At 36.9% G+C, this 20,518-nt stretch overlaps 1 protein-coding gene across 4 annotated transcripts in view; it reads right to left on the bottom strand.

Annotated features, from left to right (window-relative positions):
* Positions 1-2,699: 2,699 nt before the first annotated feature.
* The window catches only part of BLNK (B cell linker), a 76,645-nt gene continuing 58,826 nt past the window's right edge, over positions 2,700-20,518 (bottom strand). For all 4 annotated transcript variants that reach the window (XM_055300438.1, XM_055300436.1, XM_055300435.1 and 1 more), the window contains 8 exons: positions 19,369-19,396; positions 18,542-18,584; positions 16,256-16,340; positions 15,676-15,707; positions 11,823-11,890; positions 10,892-10,975; positions 8,330-8,485; positions 2,700-3,443 (listed from right to left, as the gene is read on the bottom strand). In XM_055300438.1, the coding sequence (XP_055156413.1) occupies positions 3,324-3,443; positions 8,330-8,485; positions 10,892-10,975; positions 11,823-11,890; positions 15,676-15,707; positions 16,256-16,340; positions 18,542-18,584; positions 19,369-19,396 (616 nt within the window). In that variant the 3' untranslated portion in view covers positions 2,700-3,323. The remainder of the gene's footprint in view (positions 3,444-8,329; positions 8,486-10,891; positions 10,976-11,822; positions 11,891-15,675; positions 15,708-16,255; positions 16,341-18,541; positions 18,585-19,368; positions 19,397-20,518) is intronic.

The raw sequence follows: 20,518 nt of genomic DNA on the forward strand, positions 1-20,518 counted from the left end.
AAAAGAGATAACAGATAAAATTTTAAAGTTCTACATTTGTCTAGGGTTAAAAAGGGAGGAGACTTGCACTTGAGATAATAGACAAGTGCTTTTAAGTAGGGACTTTTATTCCACGTATTTTCCTTTAAGGGTTATTCTAATTCTCAGCCATTATTTTAAGTACAGTTACCATCCTGAATAAAAGTTCTGTTTGACATTCTCATAAAGTGATGACTCTGATTTTAAAGATATTTGAGTGGCTATTTGGTTATCTTCAAGGTCTTGAGATTATTTGTGCATTTCATTTGCCTGACATACATACCAACAGACATACTCAGTAAATGTTGGGTGGTTGAATGAAAGAATTATAAATAACACTTTAAAGTTTTACAATATTTAATGCACTCATTTAAGAACCCCATAAGGTTGGTTGCATTATCATCTCCATTTTACAAATGAGGAAACCAAGACACTCGTGGCCAAGTTCATATGATTATTGGCAGACCATGGTTTATAAACAGAGATTGAGGCAACTAACTCATAATCCCTTACACTAAACCACAATAGTATCTTGCTTCTTGGCTCATGGAAGAATTATCTTGGTGGTCATTCAGATTGTTAGTAGAATTAATATATGCATCTTGATGCTTCACATTTTAAGATGTAGGCCAAGGGTTCTTAGCCTTGGATCTTTGGATCTGTGGTCCATGGACAGGCCCTATGGGACCATGTATCTCATGAAATTTGATTAGAGTTTGTGTGTGTGCATAAACACATTTTTCCCTTGGGGCAGAGACCTACAGCTCTCATCAGATTCTTAAAGAATTTTGTAATAACCAGAAGATTAGTTATTATATAATAATGGACATGGAGAAATATTTGGGATTTTCCTGAGACAAAATTAAAGTTATTAAATGTTCAAAAATACTTATAGGTCAGTTTATTTGAAGGAATGTCCACAGACTACATTTTATCTCTGCAAAGGATACTTTGGTTAGGGGACTAGAAATTAATATTTATTAGGCACAACTAAATGTCAGGTATTTAACATATCTAAGCTTATCTTAATTCTTGTATCACTACCAGAAAGATATCATTTTACAATTGTATAAAGTGAGGCTTAGAATGGTAAGAACATGGCGGATAATGTACTGAAGGACTAGGGTACCCAGACCTAACTCTGAAGCTGGTACCACCTCACCTTGTGGTTAGACACAGTTGCTAAATGCCAAGGGCATTCAATGTAACCAGCCTTGCTGAGAGGCAGCTCTTCTGTGGTTTCCTTATAATACTACCTAGAAATAGAGGCTGAGTTATATGGCACCTTCAGGCCATTTTGAAGAACAGGAATTCAGTTTGGCTTTAAGATCATATCCCATTCACATCTCTACATTCTGTTCTTTGGGACTCCCTTTTAGACAAGTCTGTCACAGCTGCAGTAGGATTGGTTTAGCTCCCAGACTGTAGGGTATCTGAACCATTGGTCTGGCTGACTCATTATAGCACACTTTAGGCCTCTGGTGCCCACAGGCCTCCTTTTTCCATTTCCGTTGTCCATTTGAACAAAGGAACAGTCCTCCTCCTCCTGCAGCTGCAATGGAGTTAGCAACATCCTTGAAACACAAAACAGGAACTGTAGTCAATTGCTTCTTTGAGCTGCTATGCCATGTACTTCTTCTTGACTAGCGACTTTTATTCTACCTGCTAGCTTGCATGAAAATCTCCCTATGCAAAACCATTTGTCAAGCACTGCAAATCACGGACAGGGCCTTTGAGATCTCTTAAAAGCTTCTCTAGTTTCACAGAGTAGCCTATACCACCTGCACAAGAAAGTTTTAGAGAGGTAGATAGGCCATCCTCTTATAACATAGGGGGAAGAGACTGCTCTCTTGGATAGGGTGTTTCTCCAGCTTTGGGGAGAAGTGGATCCCTTAGCAGAGACTGGCTTATCTCCCATAAATTCTCCCAGCCTCTGCTCCAAGAAATGTACCCTAGCAGTACTGAGTATCATTTGACTGGATTAATATTATCTCATGGCTATTCTCCTCCACCTAGCCTCACTAGGCTACCTGCGGGGAGGATAGTGGGGATGGATTCAAAGAGGTTGTTATGGGGCCAGGATTATTTTGGTAGCAGAATAAATTAGTGAGAATTTACTCAAATAGAAAATAATTCCACACAGCACTGAGGAAAACTGAAACAGAAACTTCATACTCCATACTACTAATGGATGCTTTGCTTTACAAAAGATAAACCCAGTTTATCTGAGTTTCCTAGAGCTACCATAACAAAGTATTATAAATTGAATGACCTTAAAAAGAAAACCCAGAAATTCATTGTCTCCCAGTTCTAGCGGCTAAAAGTACAATGATCTTTACAAGTGGGTCTGTGTGTTACTCTGAAATACTGCCTTCCAGCCTTTCAAAATCTTTTCAGATTTTGCTCTTACTCAGTGATCAATTATTAGATTTATCTTAATTAGCTTCTTTACCATTTAAGTACACAGTAGAATAAAAAGCTTTGATATGACAAAGTATATTACATTTCTGGGATGATCTAAGACCTTGTATGTGCCTGCTGGTAATGGTATCTCTTTTATTCCTTAGTGTTCATCAATGTCTGCTTTTCTGCTCTAGTTCTGTAGGATGTTTCCCTATTTTTGCCTTCATCCCCCTTTGAATTTTATATCAAGCTTAGGGTCCATTTAATAGACATGCAGATCAAAGAAGTATAATTATTTTTAATAAAGCTAACAACATAATTGTGGACAAAAACTTCTAGAAAGTTCCTATTCACATACATCTCCCATGGCTTAGTTGCAGTTTCCCACTCACAAAACAGACATCCCCCTTAATCTGTACTTACAAATATTGTACATTATCTTTATTTTATTTTCTACACATTGCAATTTCAACCAAGACATAATTGTCAAGCATTGGTAGTAGACATTACATTAGTGTACCAGTGACCATTGTGGTGGCTCAAATTTCCAGTAGCTTTGTTTTAATCCAAGAGTATTTTTTTCTTATTTTGAAAACAGAGGGTTATTTTCTTACATGACTAAAAAGACTTTACACCTATTTCTTTTAAATAAAGGCATTTATTTGAAGAATATTAGTAGCATGATAACTCAACCTCACCAAATATTCACAGTTCATCAGGTCAGGCAATAGAACAAGTCCATGTGAGCTTCTTATAAAGAAATGGATGACCACTTCAGTAGCTGCCTCCATCTTCTATTACTGGAGGATTCAGAATCCAAAATATGAAGTTTGGGGACTTTTTCTCAAAAGCAGAAATAAAGAAAATGTCTGAAGCGATGATGTTGACCTTTTTCAAAAAATCTATGAAACTTTAACTGCATATTTCAGTCTTGTTGAATCTTTTGTATTATTCTGACTGTCAATGAGAACCAGAGGGCTATATTGATGATTCTTGATAATTTCAGCAACACTTCCAAAGTACTACAGCAAGAAAACATAAATGAATTAAACGTTGGAATTTAACTTTGAGCTCTGCTCCTCCAATCTGCTCCCACTTTCTCAAGTTAGTCAAAGTTACTAGGTCTCAGCTGACATTCTACCCAAAAAAGTCTGATTTAACAAAGGCTGTAATCCTCAAAGTGGCAGATTCTGGCCTTGCCTGTAGTCGGTAACAGTAAAAACACTGGCAGCCTCAATTAGTGTAACCACTTAGAGAAATTATTTCATTGAATTATGATGTAATATTTTAATGGATTTTTATTTAGTAACAAGTGTAAAACTGTCATACACTGAGTTTCTCTACATTCTTTATAAAATATAGCTTATCTGTTATGTTGCACGAGTCTTAAATGCAAGGACTGATGGAATAAATTAAGTGTTTTAGTGTCAGAAGAGAGTTATTTCCCAGATTAATTCATGCTAGTTTTGTTTTTGTTTTCCATTTTGAATAAAGAAAGCTTTATTAAATTCTCATATTTCCATTTTTTTCTCTAGCTCCCAGAGCTACTTAATAATTAGTTTAGGGATCCCTGGGTGGCGCAGTGGTTTAGCGCCTGCCTTTGGCCCAGGGCGCGATCCTGGAGACCCGGGATCGAATCCCATGTCAGGCTCCCGGTGCATGGAACCTGCTTCTCCATCTGCCTGTATCTCTGCCTCTCTCTCTCTCTCTCTCTGTCTCTCTGTGACTATCATAAATAAATAAAAATTTAAAAAAAAGTTATAAAAAATAATAATAATAATTAGTTTAGAGTTAATCAATAATGGAATCCATGCTAAGCTCTTACCATACATACTTATTTTCCTGTGTGCTAACTCCTATTGTCTATGGATTTTAATTTAAGGTTATGACAAATATTTTACTGAAAATTTATCAAAATTTTAAATGAAAGATAAAATAAATATAATATACAGCAGGAAATGAAATGCATTGATTATACAAAAGTATTACAAGTTCATAATCATAAATAAATGCATTTAGAGTCATTTTCAAAAAAGCAGTAATTGTTTTGCAACACTGCCAAAAATTTAGCAATTATCACTAACTGATTTTATTGTCTTTTCATTTCTTATATAAAGACAAACAAAATAAAAAAAATTTAAGCCTTTATTATTTGGATAGCTTCCAAATATCTATATACTGAATAAAATACTCAGAATACTGGTCAACTTTTTCAAATAAAATGCCAGCTGTCTTTTAAATAATTGGCTATTTGAATATTAGGTCAAGGAGGAGAGATGAGAGACAGGGGCCTTCAACTATCTTCATATTTCTTAACTTGCTCTTCAATCATACAGCCCTTTTGCAATTGCCAATGAAATTCTTTTATAATATTCATAAAGACATTCATTTTGTTTGCTTGGCATAGCATGTTGTTAAATTGAATACAGTTGGAAGTTAAATTGATGGACTAAAGAACCAGGAAATGAAATAGCATGGCCTCTTTGAAGAGGATTCCAAGGGAAAAAGTATTTTCTGAACCCAGGAAACACAGGAGAGAGTTGCTATACTTACACAAACAGACATCCAGTCCCTGAGTATTTTTGAGTATTTCTTTGTTGGAGTGTTTGGGGCTTGAAATGTTTGAAATAGGGAGTTGAGGTGAGTTGAAATGCGTGATGTAGGGAGCAGAGTTGAGGCGTATTGAATGTAAAATTGAGCATAACTTAGTTGCAGTTTCCCCTCAGTGCTTTTTTTTTTTAAAAAAAAAAAGGCTACAGTAATTCATTGTATTTGAGATATTCATACATGGACAGAAAAACAACTTGTTTAATAACTCACAATCTCATGGTCCATAAAATAAAGCAAACATATCAAAGCTACAAAATTACTGAATGCCATATCTACTAATGCCAAAACGACTTCATAAAATAGTTAAACAGTCAGCTGGTTTCATTTTCTACTCATATACACTCAAACACAAATACAGGCAAACAAACTTTTCACAATATCCACATATCATGTAACCAGAGTTTTCATTTTCCATTCAGATATTCAGTATATGGGAGAAATAACCTTTTAATTATAGATAAGTAAGAGTTTTAATGGACTCTGTCAGCACTTTTAGATACCATTTAATAATATGCTATTTGTTTTGCTATCTATAGGCTGGATGTGGGGAGTGAGGTGAAGTTCTGATCTATATTCATCCTGTAGTAGGGATGAAGACTCTTTAGGCTAAGAGGAATCCCTGCTTACCAGAGTTTCCTTAGCAGGACAAGAGTCCAGAGCCCTTCTGGGAGCTCAAAATTTATGAGAATTTCAGGACCCCTAAACAGGATAGCTACCTCACCCACACTTAAGCCTCTTTTAGAAGGACTGGACCCCTGCCTGGGAAGGCTTAGAATGAAGCCATCATCCAAAGTCACTCTGTCCTACTAGGATCACCACCATCTGCTACCACTGATTGCTACTGAAGAGCATTTATTTTTAAAAGGTTTGTCAGATAAAGGTTTCAGTGAGAATGAAGGTTTTTGTGAGTAGGGAAAAGTAGACAGTTCTGTTAAAGTTTAACTGGTATTAAATAATAATGCAATCTATATTTTAAAACCTAAGTTTGGTCTTGATCTATGGTTTGTGTTTTCATATTCAAGAGTTTTGCATTTCCAATTATCTTAGAATTTACTAAAAGCAAAATAAAATGCAAAACTATAAAACTCCTAAAAGAAAAAGGGGGAAAATCTTCATGAGATTGTATTTGGCAATGATTTCTTGGGTATGACACCAAAAGCATAACAAAAACAAAAATAGACAAATAGGACTAAATTAAATTTTAAAACTTCTGTTCATCAAAGGTCATAATCAGTAGAATGAAAAGGCAGCCTATGGAATGGGGGAAAATATTTTGCAAATCATATATCACATAATGGGTTTATATTTAGAATATATGAAGAACTCCAACAACACAAAACCAAAAAATCAAATAACCCAATTTAAAAATGGGCAAAGGACTTGAATAGACATTTCTCCAGCAATGATATACAAATAGCCAACAAACATGAAGAAATGGTCAAAATCACTAATTATCAGAGAAATGCAAATCAAATCAGAGAAATGCAATGAGGTATCACCTCTTATCCATTAGGATAGCTACTATTTAAAAATCCCAGAAAAGAACGGGTGTTGGTGGGCATGTGGCAAAGTTGGAACACTTGTGCACTGTTGGTAGGATTGTAAAATGAGGAAATCATGAAAAACAATACTTCAGTTCCTCAGAAGTTTTAAAATAGAACTACCATATATGATCCAGCAATCCCTCTTCTGGATATATACCCAGAAGAACTGAAAGCAAGGGTCTCAAAGAGATATTTGCACATCCATGTTCATAGCAGCACTATTTACAATAGCCATCAACAATAGCCAGATGTTCATCAACAGATGAATGGATAAACAGAATGTGGTGTATAATACAATGGAATACTATGAAGCCTCAAAAAGGAAAGAAATTGTCACATGGTGTACAACATGGATGAGCCTTGAGGACATAATGCTGCATGGAATAAGCCAGTCAAAAAAAGGACAAACATGGTATGATCCCACTTATGTTAGGTATCTAAAGTAATCAAATTCATAGAAATAAAAAGTAGAATGTTGAAAGTAGAAAAGTGATTGCCAGGGACTGGGGGAGAGTGGAAAAGGGGAGTTGTTTTCAATGAACATAGATATGCAAGAGTTCTGGAGATCTGTTTTATAACATTGTAAGTATATTTAACACTACTAAACTATGCACTTAAAATGATTAATATAGTAAATTTTAAGATATTAGAGGTTTTTTACCACATTTTTTAAAAAGCAAAATAAAGAATACACTCATTGATAGAAGTTTCAGTTTGTTTTATAAATGCTAGTCTCCTGCCTGTGATCACTCAGTCAACAAGTAAATTCATTCATTTAATAAGTACTAATCAAGTATCCACTGAAGATAGCTATGCTATGGTTCTGGAAATACAGAGATGAGTAACACCTAGTGGAAAAGACAAACACTTCAGCAATTATGACACTTTCTAACAATTCAATTCAAACATTTTCTAACAAGTGCTGGGTTTGAAATGAGTATAGTTCTTTCTGGAGTAGTATTAAAAATATTTCTTAACTTAGATTTTTAAAATGCTATCTTCTCTGCTTAGATTGTTCTTTCCACTTTTCTCCTTATCTTTAACTTTCATTCTCCCTACTAAACTCAATCCATCATTCAAGTTCAGAACAAGTTTCACTCCCTTTCTGATCATTTATGATCAGAAATAATCAGATCATTATTCCAGCCCATATATCAGGGCTTTCTTATAAAAACAAGCTGACTAAACAGATGTATGGTAAGCATTGAGTTTGGTCCAGATTAAAGAGGAGTTGGACTTCATATTTGGTTAGTATTCAAGACCTACTGGAATGCTCTTCTCTTGCTACAGGCCCAAAAGCTCATTCTGGTCCTAGGGCTACAGTATAATGTTTCAACACAAGTTTCTGCATCTCCTCTGATCTTTCCCTGGTCATCTGCTTTGGTAGTTGAGTTGAGATCCTAGTTCTTGACTTAGGAGCTTTGGACACTGACCTTGATTCTACTGACACTTCAACTTTGATTTCTATGTTTTCCTGAACCAAAATACTGAATCAGACTGAGTGCACTAAATAGCAGGGTAAAGGGACTAAGATGCAGCCTTTACATCATACAAGTCTTTCTTCTTTTCTGATTTCTCATAGGACATGCTGCCTGAACACAGTATTTTATCTTGTACTCTTTTTATGACATGCATGTGAGCTTTGCACCAAATACTCTTGAATCTTTTCTCCTCTTCTCTAGCATCTAATACACTATGATGCCATTGTGCTCAATACATAGTTATAGAGTTAGAATAAAAGAGAAGTTACTGACCTCTTCTCCATTTTTCTTTCTGCCCAAAGCATACTGCTTTGTTGCTTCAATAAATCGCACAGGGATATTATATACTCGCTTATTAAAGAATACAACTAGTGTATATGGCTGTTTGGAATCATGGCCAGAGCTTTTCCGAATAAGAAATGATCCATCCTGTTTATTAAAAGGAAAACATAACTGTGGTGAGTATTACTTATGTTTTCACAGGTTATAAATCATTTTATACCTATATTATATTCAAAAGGTAATTATTGAGCTATGTGATTTTTATTATTGGTTACAATTTGTTTTATTATTTTCCAAAAAAATACTTCAGTAAAATATATACTTATAGAAAATCCTGAGTAAAGTCAATGCTAGATTTCTTTTTTAAAGATTTTATTTATTTATTCATGAGAGACACAGAGGAGAAAGGCAGAGACACAGGCAGAGGGAGAGGCAGGCTCCATGCAGGGAGCTCGATGTGGGACTCAACCCTGGGACCCCAGGATCACACCCTGGGCCAAAGGCAGGCACTCAACCACTGAGCCACCCAGGCGTCCCAACGCTAGCTTTTTGATGCATGAAATAAGATGTTATGTTTATACACTTAGAAATGGGTGAAAGGACACATTAAGATTAAATATATAGGGCACTCGAACTAGAAACCATGTCTACAAGTTATGTATGAACAACAAAATATGAAACAAATTTCATTCAAAAGTACTATGAGGAAAAAAGCTGAAATTGGGAACCAAATCATTTTAGCTGATGAAAATTCTCTTCCCTAAAACTTATATTGAAGCAGAAAGGAACTGTAACACAACATACCAATTTAATTTTTTTCTAAAATGTCCAAAGGGTGCCTGGCTTAGTCAGAAATGCATGTGACTCTTGATCTAGAGGTCATGAGTTTGAGCCTCATATTGGGTGTAGAGATTGCTTAAAATGAATAAATTAATTAAAAATCTTTAAAAAATAAATGTTCTAGAATCATAAATCCAAAAATTATGAACAAAAAATAGACAAAAAGCAAAAAAGAAGAAATGCAACAAGAATTGATCAAACTCAGGAAGGAAATCAAAGAAAAAGGCAAACCTATCTCAGTAATGAAGAAATTACAAGATGCCCAAGGGACAATATCTTTAAAAAGAGATATGATAAATGACTGAAGGAAGGCATGGAAGAAACCCAGACAATTTTTTAAAATTATTTTTTAAAGATTTATTTATTTATTTATTCATGAGAGAGAGAGAGAGAGGCAGAGACACAGGCAGAGGGAGAAGCAGGCTGCATGCAGGGAGCCTGATGTGGGACTCAATCCTGGGTCTCCAGGATCAGGTCCTGGGCTGAAGGCGGCGCTAAACCGCTAAGCCACCCAGGTTGCCTGAAAAGGAGATTTTAAAAAAAGGAAATACAATAGGGTCAGAGTGGCTGGAATGAAAGAAAGACAAAAAGGTCCAAAATGCATGTAATTTGAGATCTTGAAGAAAAATAGAATAAAGCAGAACTGCTTTTTAAGACTGGAGTTTAAGAAAATGTATTGGAAATAAGAGAAAACAAATCTACATATTAAAAGGAGTTCCATCTATCTGAAAAAATTGACCTGGAAGTCAACTCAGAGACATATTCTGGAAAGCTATTAGACTTTAAAAACAAAAGGTCTGCAGAATAAAATATGATATTATTTATAAGGGCAAGAAAATAACATTAGTTTCAAACTTTTCAAAAGCATCCTATAAAACAAGGCTATCCAGTGGAGCAACACTTTTAAAAACTCAAGACAAGGATATTATAACCAACCAAGATATCCTCCAGGTTATCAACTTATGAATAGCTTTGAATGTGCAAGAACTCAGGGAATAATAATGTAAATATAGTCCTTCCTGAGAATTTACTACAAGGTGAGCTTGGTGAAACAAAAAGAGATAACTGGTGAAGCCAGCAAAGGGATTGATGGAAAGCATTTAACATATTTAATTACAGAGCTAGGACTAAAGCAAAGGTAACAAAAACCAATATGTAAATGTTATATATTCCAACAAAATAGGGTGCAAGTGAAGAAAAATGGAAGGAAGAGAAAGCAAGGGAGAAGTGGCACTTTAACTTTGGATTTTCCAAACCGCTCCTAGTGATCCTATATGATTGGGCTTAGACTCTCCAAAAATTTACTTCCAGGTACTTTTTGCCATCTTGACCTCCATCTTTTAACCCATGCATTGATTCAAAATAGCCTGTTACTTTTCACTCTTGAATGGCTCTCATGTAGCGCCAAGCCTTACAGAGGTCTCACCCTGGAGCCTTATTCTCTCCCATTGTTTGGAGAACAGTGGAGCCTATAGATCCTTGCAAAGAAAGGGCAAGTAGAAATGAGATGGAAGAACAAAGAGGGAGAAACTTGAAAGAGAGAGAGAGAGAGAGAGAAAAGGAGGAGGGGATGGCAATTGTTCTCGAATAAATAAATAAAAAAAGATCCCTGAATCCATAATTGTTGCAATTATTTAGTCAACGGATTATTGGGATGACAGCTGTGCCTATTGTAGGCCTAGAGCAGAATATGGGATCTAAAAATGGTCAAACCTTGTTTGATCTGTATAAAGCCTCTTCAGCAGACTTCCGATCACAGGCCCCAGCGTACCAAGGCTTGCAGTGAATGTCTGCTTCCTGTGAAATGGAGACCATTACTAAGCATGAGATGGTCCTTCAATAATACGGCACCTTCTGTGCACTGAAAACATAGTCCCATTTTGCATTACCAAACTATAGGTAGTTTGCATTACCTAACTATATTTGAACCAACAATTTGAAAATGAGTTCTCTGCTTCTTTGATCAATCACAGGATTATATAATTGATTTTTTTTTTGGCCTTAGCTGTTCAATGTACTTGAACATTATTATCAATCAATCAATCAATCCTGCAAGATTCCTAAGCCATTTATTCCTTTCTCCTAAAAAGTTATAAGCTCCTTATCACGATCTTATTGTTGTTGCTTTGTGGAGTGCTTTCTAATTTCCGAAGTGTTTTTACCAAGTATTATCTTACTGGATTCTTTTAACTACTTTGAAGGCAAGATGGATACATGCTATCATTCTTCTTTTACATTTGAGAAAGCTTAGAGAGACTTGCCCAAGGGCACAGAAAGTTCTTTCTCTTTTTAAAAAACTGCTGCTTTATGGGTTTTAATATCATATTGCCTCCACAGATCTATTCTGCGAAAATTACACAGTTTAAATAGAATATTTGTGAATGGAAGAACAATAAAAATAGCACACTTCTTTGCTAGTTTTGAAGAAACACAAATTATTACTTAGGGCATCCAGAATACAAATTGGAATACGTGGAGCAGGGTCTTAATCCCTGAAAACAAAATGCATTCTGTACCTATTAGCAAATGACAACTCTCTAGCTGACTTAAAAGATAGTCTGTCCTCAAGCTTCACCCTAAACTCCTTATAAGAAGACATTCCCTTTCCTGCAGTTTAATGGTAATTATAAGAGTTCATTCACACCTGTTCTGACAAATGAGGGTTAGATGAAAATAGGCCATCCACAGTTGGGCTTCCTCCTTCTGGAAATCCTGGAAAGGATTTGAAAAATCAACAGGTCTTCATTGTATCTTGAGCAGTTAAGTGTGACTATACTCCAACACTGTGCTAGATGCTGCGGGGGACACACACACTGAAAAATCACACACACACACACCAAAAAATCCTTAATAGCGGTGGTTCTCAAAGCATGGTCTGAGGACATCAGGAATCCCCAGGATTGTTTCAGGGAGGTTGTGAGGTCTTTTCTAAACCCATATCTCTGTGAAGCGCCATTTTCTTAGTAAAGTTCAGCCAGAAAAACACTGCAACAGCTTGAATACAGAAGCAGATGTGAGAATCCAACTGTCTCTGTTATTCTAGGTATTAAAGAGATTCTTAAAATATAAAACAACGCTACTCTTCCCACTAAATTGTTTTTGTTTGGAAGATTTTTCATAAAAACATGTTATTTATGTTAACATGTAATGTATTTTTTGAGTTTAATATTTTTAAATGAAAAATATAAGTTTTAATTAAAATAGATTAATAAATCTACTAATTAAGATTTTATTTTAATTGTCCACTTTTAATTAATACATTAAATATCAATGGAAAGAAACGTGAACTAAAGTTCTTTGGGTTTGCAATGATTTTAAGAGTGTTAATGTGGTCCTGAGACCAAAACATTTGAGAATTGCTGTCTTATGGCATGAAATTCCTCAAGGAGTTTATAATCTAAATATGGGACACACAAAATAGGGAAAATACTTCACTGCATTCATTCATTCATTCATTCATTCATTCATCATTGTGTGCCTGCCATGGATCAAAACCTTGGGGATAGATGTATAGATATATCAAACAATACAGCAAAATGCCCTGCCCTTAAGTTTTAATGGAGCTTAAGTTTTAATGTGAGTGAGATAGACATAAAGCAAATGTATATACAATATCACAGAGTCATAAGTATATGGAGAAGTACAGGGAAGGGGGTTGGGGACTAGCCTTGGACACGCAGTATGTTTAAATAGGCTAGTCAGGAAGGCTTCATGAAGAGACACTCAGGTAAGATCTGCAGGAAGAGAGGGTACGGGAGGAAGCATGTGGCTGTCTCAGGAAAGAATGTACCAGGTAGGAGTGATAGCAGCACACTAGGGCCTAGCATATTTGAGGGATGGACAGGGAACCACTGTGCCTGGAGTGTGGAAGGAAAAGGAGAGACCAAGGGATGGAAGACAGCAGGTAAGGAAGGGAACAGATGTGTAGGACCTGGTGGAGCTGTTAGCATGACTTCAGCTTTAACAAACGTGGTATGGGAAACTTTTGGAGGGTTTTGAACAGAGTAGGAATGTGATCTGTCTGTCTTTCAACAAGGTCCCCTGGCTACAGGATTGGAAATAGATTCAAGAGAGCAAGGGAAGAAGAGAAGAGGTCAGTTTGGTGTTCTTACAAGCCCAAGCAGGACATGATGGTGGCCCAGGATGGCATCAGTGGATGGTTGGACATCAATTATATTTTGAAAGAATAGCTGGAAGGTGTGTGAAGAAAGCAAGCAAGCAGTCCTAGGGGGACTCTAAGGTTTTTTTTTTGTTTGTTTGTTTGTTTTTTAATTAGAGCAGAGTAGAGCAACTAGAATTGTCCTTTATTAGGAAGGGAAGTGTGTAGGAGAAACAGGCTTGGGTGAAAGTGTCCTGGATGTTTAAAAGTGACAGCCACCATTGTAACAGGAGTGGGCAGTGATGGCTTGCTGGGCTCAGCCAGGTGGGCGAGAAGGAAGGGCTCATTCTAAGATAGGGATGGTACTCCTGGGTGGGAACAGCAAAAGATAGTGGGTGGTCAGGCTCTCCCAAGGCACACAGTACAGTATAAGTTGTGGTTGGCGGTTTCTGCAGGTTAAGTAATTGGGGGTGTTCAAGACTGATGTTTGCTGAGCCTTGAATTAGTACCAGTCCTGTTCTGTTTTCCACTTCCCAGCTCATTTTGTCCTCATGTTGGCCCATTGTGGGAGGAGCTATTAGACCCCATTTTACAAATAAGGCCTTCCCTGACTGCCCATCCAGAACAGCAGACTTCATTTCCTTCCTTACTCTTTGTGACCCTACCCCCTGCCATCTTGATTTCTTTTTCTTTATAGCACTTTAGCATTTGCCTGAAATTATATGATTTATCTAGTTGTTTATATTTTTGTTTATCTCCCCCAGAATAGAAGCTCCATAAGGGCAAGGATTTATTTGTTTTATTCAATGCTGTATATATCCTGTGTCTAGAACAGTGCCTGGCATGTGACAGATGGTTAATAAGTATTTGTTCATTGAAAGAATGACTTAGGCTGAAAAACAATAAAAAGTATAATAAAGCTTACATAGTGAAAAATAAGATTTCTATAGCCAAACCATTTGCAGTTGATGTTCAGAATTTAAAAAGATATATACATATATTTAAAGTTTCATTTATTTTTAAATTTTTAAAAAAGATTTATTTATTTATTTATTTATTTATTTATTTATTCATTTATTTATTTTAGGGGTACCTGGGTGACTCAGTCAGTTAAGTGTCTGCCTTCAGCTCAGATCATGATCTCAGGGTGCTGGGATAGAGTCCTAGAGAAAGGTTCCCTACTCAGTGGGGAGCCCCCTCTCCCTCTGCCCATCTTCCTGTTCCTACTCTTTTTCTCTCCCTCTCAAATAAATAAATAAAATCTTACAAAAAATAAAATAAAGATTTATTTATTTATTTATTTATTTAGAAGAGCATGAGTCAGGGGAGGGACAGAGAGAGTGGGGTGGGGAGAACCCTCAAGCAAACCCTCCACTGAGCATGGAGCCCAGCATAGGACTTAATATCAGGACCCTGAGATCATGACCTGAGCTGAAATCAAGAGCTGGATGCTAAACCAACTGAGCCATTTAGGTGCTCTTCAAGTTTCATTTGTTGAAGATAAATTAAAAAATCTAATTGAAACCTAAAAATCTGATTAATGTTTAATATAACTGCACATAAATTGTTTATTTATAACAATTACTCTCTTTATTTAAATGTACCACATCCTGCTTATTTTGGAATATTTTCCTAATTACCCATGCAAGGTAGGGTTTTGTTTTTGTTTTTGTTTTCATTTTTCCTCCATTGAGTAGAAGGCAAATCAAAGTTTGGGCAGTTATGTTCTACAAGACTGACTTCATATATTTTTAGGGTGAGGTATTATTTGCTTTGGGAAAATTATCCAGATTATTTGTCAAATCTTTTTTTTTTTTTTTTTGAGGGAAAGAGAGAGCATGAGTAGTGAGGAGGGGGCAGAGGAGAGGGAGAAGCAGATGCCCTGCTGAGCCTGATGTGGGGCTTAATCCCAGGACCCTGAGATTATGACCTAAGCCAAAGGCAGACGTGTAACTGACTGACCCATCCAGTGCCCCCCAAATCTTTTGGGGGTAGCTTTTAGGGAAATATTTTATGAGCATCAAAATGTATTTTAGATTTAATTTAAATAGCTATCATTTACTGAAGACCTTCTATATTCAAAGCACTATACCAGGTACTTAATCTCCTTATTTTAAAAAAAGTTGTACTGTTTTTATTTAAAAATTAAGTGTAAAAGATGACCAATATGATCAGTAAAATATTCAATCAATATTAAAAAAATAGAAAGTAAAAATCACCCCAAATTTATTTACTTTTGAAAATAGCTCTATGAAATACATACTCTTGGCTCCACTTAACAGGAAAGGAAACAAACAAGAGAGGAACTAACATCCTCCAGCTGGAAATGTTGCTCAGAGAGGAATATCCAGCCTTACCCACTATCTGAATATGCTTTTCACGACTTCATTGTACTTACTTGGCAGAGGTATGGGTTTGTGATGGATTTGTCTGAAAAGAAGAATTTTCAGATTAATTAAAGGGCAAAGCACAAGATGAGTAAGTTCAACATTTTACTTGCACTGAGGATACTCTGAGCAGAGCCACCACAAAGGAATTAACACAAATGACCAATAAAACATATCTAAAGATAGGAAAGGCACCAAAGTCTTCAAAGTAAGTAACACTGACCCTTCAGTTTTTAAAAAGGAAGAGACTTGACTAAAGTGTTAGATTTTCGTTGAGACCAATACTTCACCCAAATATTAGGTCTTTGTGATTCCCAGCAGTTCTTTTAAAGTTTTCACCTGCTCAACACCTTTTAAAATTTAATGAGCACTGGGTATTATATACAACTGATGAATCACTGAACTTTACCTCTGAACTAGTAATACACTATATATTAATTGAATGTAAATAAAATAAAATTAAAATTAAAAAATTTAATTGCAATGCAATGAAATGTCAGATTTTTATATCAAGCACTATAAGCCAGTGTCACTATGTAGTCTAACAATAAAAGTGTTAGGAAACTTATTTTTAAAGGAAAGGTTTCTTACTTCTGGGTAGGAGGAAACATTGATGATTGCGTATTTTCTTGTCTGTGACTAGATGTTCGGTGGCGTTCAGCAGGTATAGGTTTTTCTGCATTAAGAAAATTCTCATATTAGGCTAAAATGAAATGTCTGTCTCCATGTCCAAACCCAGCAACACCAACTGAGGAGACCAGGATTTAGTTTGATGTCTTCCCATGAACATGTCTTTCACCGGGACACTATCTGTTTATGCATCTGGTGGTCTGGTGATGTGTTTGTACTATTAGGACCAGGACTCCTCCCCAGAGGCGTTACAGGCACATCTTACCATTCTGTGGCAATATACGTGGGGACCGAGCCTGTGGGGTGGACCTTTAAGCGTGTGAGTACAGGTGGCAACCTGAAACGAACAAGTCTGAACCACACCGGTATCCCCTACACAAATGTTATAACACCCTGGAGTATCTTCATTAGTCATAAGAGGTGGTATAAGTAATTTTTACTGATAAGAGGTACATATCAGAGTTTGCAAATAATCTACTCTTTTAAAAAAGTTAATTGAACAAATTCAAGGTCATCCTTATAATAATGTTAATCTCACTTGCGTTTCATTTGTTTTTCTGCGTGGAAGACGAAAGGGTGGAGTTATAACCAGTATATAGGGAAATGGGTATAACCTGAAATGTAAGAAATTTATATTGAACACAGTGAACTTTACTGCTGAACCACTGATAATCTGATTATAAATCACTTTCATGCTTATTCTACCTCAAATTTGGTTTGGGGTTTGTCAAATCTGGATATGTCTATGGGTATGTGTCCCACATGGAAGAAAGGTGAACTCTTGGTCTTCCATTACAGGAACTCAAAAGGAATAAAAGTAGTGCAAACTCAAAGATTCAAATAAATGGTAAGATAGACTTTGGAGTTTCTTGTATTGCAGCAAAATTCAGAAGCCTTGAATCCCTTAAGAATGTTTTAAGTCTGTGGCAAGTTACTTTGAACAGCCGTGTGAGATGTTTTGTTCATGACTTTACAGCTTGCAATTTCAGAAGGCAGAAATAGTAAATACACTTGATTCCTACAGCTGCTGAGCTTTGACCATCTCGCTTTGCCTCTGCATCTTGAAGGCTTCCTTCCTAGGTAAGAAGAGGCTGCTTACCCACATTGGGTTTGGATGATGGTTGCCTCTGTTCTTAAAACAAGTCACAAAACAGATGAAATGCCAAGCTCTTGCACTAGGAGCCCTTTGGCAGTGTGGACACCCAAGCTGCGTGGGGGTATTCACAAGCTCTTTCTCTGCTGGTTTTCAAAGTCCCCTGAAGCCAGTGGAATCTGCACAAGGTTGAGCTTATTTCCTGCAGAGGCTTACCCCAAGACTCCACTATTATTTGAGCTCACTGTTCAACAAGCATGGAAAACTGTAAGGAATGGAAGGACAGCAAGACAAAAGCATCAAAGGACAAGCGGACAAAAGCAAGACACCAGAAAGGCAATGATACCTCTGAAATAACCTGGAGGAGAAAAGATGTGGGAAATAGATGTAAAAAATCCCCAGTGGAGCAATTAAAGCAGACAGGCAAGTTGTAGAACACATTCAGAAAATGCCCACCAGTCATCACCAGAGAAAACAGGACATTTTATGTATATGTGCCCATGTTAACTCAGGAAATGGTGAGAACACTCACTCAGCTTTAACATTGGGTAGCTTCAGTTGTGAATTAGATGGGTTCAGGACTTAAGGTATAGTGCTTTAAGTGTTGAGATTATGGATAATTCTTACTTCTTTCTCTTTTTTTTTCCCCCGGTATTTTTCAAATATGAGTAATTTTTAAATGGGAATATTCGAATTAAAAGAATATATATTAGATTTTTAGGATATGATAAGATGAAGGAAAACATTTGGAGATGTACTAAAACAGACATTTGAATTCAGAAAAAAATTTTGAAAACAGCATAAGAACTTTTTCAAATAAGCAGATTTTTAAAAATTTCATTACCTTAACTAAGCTATTAGTTCTAAGAAATGTGAATAGCTCTGAATAAGGCCTCATATTTATGTGAAGTGATGGTACTGTTTCTGGCAAGTCATATGTCTACAAACAGGCAGGTTTGGGGCATATAAACTATAGCCTGGCCCCAAAGACACTGGACTGAAAGCTCAGGTCCTTACTACTCATTGCAAAGTGAAGGCCATTTTGTTATTGCCTTATAAACAGTGAAAGCAATTTAGAAATACACTTATGTACAAATCCTTAATTAAAATAACTGTAAGAGGATATATTCAGCCTTCAGAATAATATAGTTTACCTTCACAAATGCTTGAGGCATTCTGTGTAGAGGCAACTGGAGTCTATTTAAAAAAAAAAAAAAAGGCAAGGATATTCAATACAGTAGAATGTGGAAATAAATGTTAAAGAGATATAATTAAAATAAATATTTAGGGAGAACATTTCTTTGATCATAGCTATTCTTTCAATCACAACAATAAAAAAACACACAGTTCCCAGACCAACCTTTCCAATAAGTGACAATGGACTAGGGACTTCCTGGCTCTGTCAATAGGGTTGATGGATACTGTGGTCCCCAGTAGCTGCTGGCCAGTAGGTCTTGCATAGTGGGAAAGTGTCACCTGGCTTTGGTCTTAGAACTCCACCTCAGTGTTTGCTAAATGACTGTAAATGTCAGGTTACAGAGCAGGTACTAGGTCCAGGTGGGCTTCCTCAAATAGTGGGCTGGCCCAGGTTCCCTGAAAATTCTGGCCAGAATCTGAGTTTAGTCAGGCCAATGTGTGCCTGATACACCATTAGCTCCCAGACCAGCAGATGGAAAGCAGACACAGGGGCTCCCTGTGGGGAAGACAGATGTCAGGGGAGGCAGGGAGCCTGGCTTCCACCTTGGATCTGCCGCTCACACTCAGTGAAGCCACCCTGGGTCAAGTGAGGATGAGCTCCTCCCACGCAGCATCTTCCCTGGCTAACCAAGAACACTGAATTTCTCTTGGGTAGTCTGGGCAGCAATTTCAGTTGCTAAGATTGCTGGGTTCACCTTATCTGGAAGCATTGTCAATTTTAAATAAGAGAACAAGAATAAGCATTGCAGGAGATATGAAACATTTAAATGCAAAATTAACTTACTGTCTTCAGTGGTGTAGCTGGTTTTTTCCTGAGGGATAAAAAGATTGGGCTTTGTTAAAACATAACAAAGATAAAGTAGAGCTGACTACTTATCATTTTACTCTCAAATTTAAACTAGAATAATAAATATGATATGAGTGTGTTGAAAGACTGTCCTTGAAGGCCAAGGGGGATGGAAACAGGATTTAGCTGTGATCCTCCTAGCTTCAGATAGGGTCCATGGACAGATGGCAAAGAGTTAATTGGGGATAAATAGGAGCGCCAGTTGTCAGGGAGTCAGGAAAACAATTCTCGTTCCAGTTCTGCTGCTGATTACTCTGTGACCTCAGGCCTCTTTCTCTTGCCTGTAAGGCTGGTTGGAGCTTTAGTTTCCTCATCTATAAAATGAGGACTAGCATCAGTATTTTCAAGACATGTATGCAGAGCCCTCCCATCCTCCAACAGCACCCTCGGGCTACAGCCCAGGGCCTCGGGTGGAGATAGGCGGACAGCCTGGCAGGTGAGGCTACCGCAGGCACCTCCCCTGCCAACTGCTGCCCTGCCTCTAGTGACATTTTCTACTTGACATCTGCCTAGGATTTCATCCCGAACAGAGAAATCCAAGACCAACATAAATGTGAAAACCTTTGTGATCTCTGGTCCTGAAGGGGCTTTTTGAGCTAATGTTCTGGTTTGTTTTGGTAGAGACTGTAATCTCATTCTGTAAGGGTGTATGCTTCTCTTCTGTGTTTATTTTAAAGACACTCTCACCTTTTCTCTCTCTCACTTTGTTTTTGGCTGAGAGCTGGAAGATTGGGGGAAGAACACTAACAATTCTTAAGTGCCTGGCACTGGGTTAAGGCTTTTCATATGTTATTTAAACCTCACAGTGACCTCTAAAAATGGCTATTATTGTTACATTTTAGAGATTGGGAAACTGTGGCTCAGAGAGTTTAAGTAACTTGCCCAAAATGATAAAGCTGAGCCAAGCGAGAAGTTTTGGTTAAACCCTTGAACTTAAGAATGTCTTTGCTTTGGGGTGCCTGGGTGGCTCAGGAGATTAAGCTTCCTGACTCTAGGTCTGACTCTTAGTTTAGGTGGTGATCTCAGAGTGATGAGATTAAGCCCTGTGTTGGGCTCCAAGCTCAGCATGGAGTCTGCTCAAGATTTT

Source organism: Nyctereutes procyonoides, unplaced genomic scaffold, assembly GCF_905146905.1.
Source record: "Nyctereutes procyonoides isolate TBG_1078 unplaced genomic scaffold, NYPRO_anot_genome, whole genome shotgun sequence".
Lineage (NCBI taxonomy): Eukaryota > Metazoa > Chordata > Mammalia > Carnivora > Canidae > Nyctereutes > Nyctereutes procyonoides.